The following is a 1,534-nucleotide window of genomic DNA, read 5'->3' as shown; positions in this document are numbered from 1 at the left end:
GAAGGTGCTGCCAATCTCCTCTGCCTGTTCAAGAAAAAGGTGGCCGCGTGGATGGTGCCGGCCGGTCGCCCATGAAGTGCCCGGGTGAACGCACCGCCACCCTGCGAGGGTCGGCCAGGGAAGACAAAAAGTCATGAGTATTTACGAACGACGCATGGCAGGTCTGGTCTCGCGCGGCAAGGTGATAGGCCGGCGGCCTCCCCACCTCGCCAGGAAAGCGGGTCGGGAGCGAGCGAAGAGTGACGGTCGTCACGTCTTCACGGCCTGCCCGCGGGCACTGCCCGGCAAGCGACGTGCACGTGGGCCATCACCCGTACCTGCATGGCCTGGCGACCAGGACGTGCAAGCTGCCTTGTTTTTGAGGGTCCCGGTGGGGACTGGACAGCTCAAGAAAGAAAAAAGACGCGTTACCCCTGGTGCTGATGCATGTATCCCCTCCCCACCTCCACCCAGGCAACACAGATCTTCCCAGAGCCAGCACGGTGGACACACCGAGTCAGGGAGCTCATCAGCACCACATAACGAGGCAGTATGGCAGACGTGGAACGTAACGATGGTGAATATCAGTCGCAACAGCAGCAACAAGCGCAGCAGCAAGACTACGAGAACGGGGGGCCGCCGCCCCGGCGCGGCGGCGATGGTCATGGAGAATACAACCAACCCAACAAGATCTTTGTGGGAGGCGTGGCCTGGCATACGACAGAAGAAGGGCTGTCAAGCTATTTCGGCAAATATGGGGAGCTGACGGACGTGGTGCTGATGCGGGACAAGAACACGGGCGGGCCTCGAGGCTTCGGCTTCGTGTCCTTCGCTACGCCTGCAGCGATGGAGGCGGCCGTTTCCGAAGCCCACATGCTCGACGGCCGAAACCTCGACGTGAAGAAGGCGGTGCCGCGTGAACAGGCACCTGCTCCAGTCCGAGCCATATGGGGGGGCACGGGTGCGGGGCCGCAGCGACAGTTCCAAGACATCAAGAAAGTCTTTGTCGGGGGGTTGTCACCAGACGTGACCGAGGAAGCTTTCCGCGCCTATTTCGACAAATTCGGAGAGATAACGGACGCGGTCGTGATGATGGACAGGACCACGGGCCGCAGTCGCGGCTTCGGCTTCGTCACTTACGCCGAGGAGGCGGCCATGAAGAAGGTGTTGAGTCAGCAGCACGACATGGAGGGAAGGCCTATGGACGTGAAGAGGGCCGAGCCCAAGGTCCCCGATGCAGGGGCTGGAGGAGGCTATTATAGCGGAGGGGGGGGGGGAAGAGGGGGAGGGGGATCGTGGGGGGGGGCGCGGGAGGAGGGGGGGGGGGGAGTACGGGGTACTATCACGGGGACGGCTACGGCGGGGTGGGGGGCTACAGCGCCTACAGTAGCAGAGGAGGGGGGGGCTACGGAGGGGGAGGGTACGCGTCGTCGTATCGTGTAGGTAGGTTATCAAGAGAGGTCATTTGTGCGGCGCAAGCCCGGAAAAATTTGGGTCTGCTTACTTATACAACGCTCATCTCCATGATACTTAATGTTCCAATTCACACGTGGGT

At 61.7% G+C, this 1,534-nt stretch overlaps 1 protein-coding gene across 1 annotated transcript; it reads left to right on the top strand.

Moving 5' to 3' along the window:
• Positions 1 to 450: 450 nt before the first annotated feature.
• On the top strand, positions 451 to 1,251 carry MSI (RNA-binding protein Musashi; the record flags this gene model as incomplete). Its single annotated transcript, XM_005852376.1, has 1 exon — positions 451 to 1,251. A coding segment is annotated over exon 1 (720 nt), but the record flags the coding sequence as incomplete, so codon positions are not given.
• Between the last annotated feature and the right edge of the window lie 283 nt (positions 1,252 to 1,534).

Source organism: Nannochloropsis gaditana, assembly GCF_000240725.1.
Source record: "Nannochloropsis gaditana CCMP526 unplaced genomic scaffold scaffold1330, whole genome shotgun sequence".
Taxonomy (NCBI): Eukaryota; class Eustigmatophyceae; order Eustigmatales; family Monodopsidaceae; genus Microchloropsis; species Microchloropsis gaditana.
This window is presented reverse-complemented; position numbering and strand designations above follow the sequence as displayed.